The sequence below is a fragment of the Atta colombica genome, unplaced genomic scaffold (genome assembly GCF_001594045.1).
Source record: "Atta colombica isolate Treedump-2 unplaced genomic scaffold, Acol1.0 scaffold141, whole genome shotgun sequence".
In the NCBI taxonomy this organism is placed as follows: Eukaryota; Metazoa; Arthropoda; class Insecta; order Hymenoptera; family Formicidae; genus Atta; species Atta colombica.
In genome coordinates, this window is record NW_017259230.1 from 88,184 (window position 1) to 88,856 (window position 673).

The 673-nt window shown below is 34.2% G+C and overlaps 1 protein-coding gene across 1 annotated transcript in view; it reads right to left on the minus strand.

Moving 5' to 3' along the window:
• Positions 1-673, minus strand: part of LOC108684964 (centrosomal protein of 152 kDa-like) — a 6,892-nt gene that overhangs the window by 4,114 nt on the left and 2,105 nt on the right. The window contains exons 3-4 of the mRNA XM_018189536.1: positions 385-473; positions 109-309 (exon numbers count right to left, since the gene is read on the minus strand). Coding sequence (XP_018045025.1) covers positions 109-309; positions 385-473 — 290 coding nt within the window. The remainder of the gene's footprint in view (positions 1-108; positions 310-384; positions 474-673) is intronic.

Genomic DNA, 673 nt, shown 5'->3' on the forward strand with positions numbered 1-673 from the left:
ATTGTTGTCGATGTCCTTATTGAGCAACTATGGTAAATATTGATTACAGAGAGTATATATGTATATATAAAATACGATGTACAATTTAAGCACAGAATTTGATAATACCTTGGCATTTAATTTGTCCATAAGAACATCTATCTGTGTCTGCATATTTTTCATTTCCACTGCGTGTTTTTCTTGTGCCTGCTTCAAAAACTTCTCATGTATCTTATCATTCGTTTGCAACACTTGTGCTCTTTCCAGTATAGCAATTTTTTGTTGCAAATCCATGACAGAGCCCCTCGCGATACTTAAGTCTTCTGTCATCTATAAAAATAATTGATATTGATATATTCAATATTAATAAAAATAAAGTAAGAATAAAGCGAATACGCATCTTACATTTTGATTCGTTTTTTCCAAAACTGCATTTTTCTCTTTTAGAGATTTCATTTGTATTTGTAGATCAGTTATTTCGGCCTTAGCATCAACTAAAAAAGAAATAAAAACTTCAATTAACACAATAAACTGTTGGAATAACAGCTCTGTGTGAAAACGATCGATTCGTAATTGACGGTTTTGGGTTCAATCTCAACTCTCATCCCATATGTGCGTGCGTACGCACGTGCGCACGTGTGTGTGTGTGTGTGTGTGTGTGTGTGTGTGTGTGTGTGTGTGTGTGTGTGTGTGT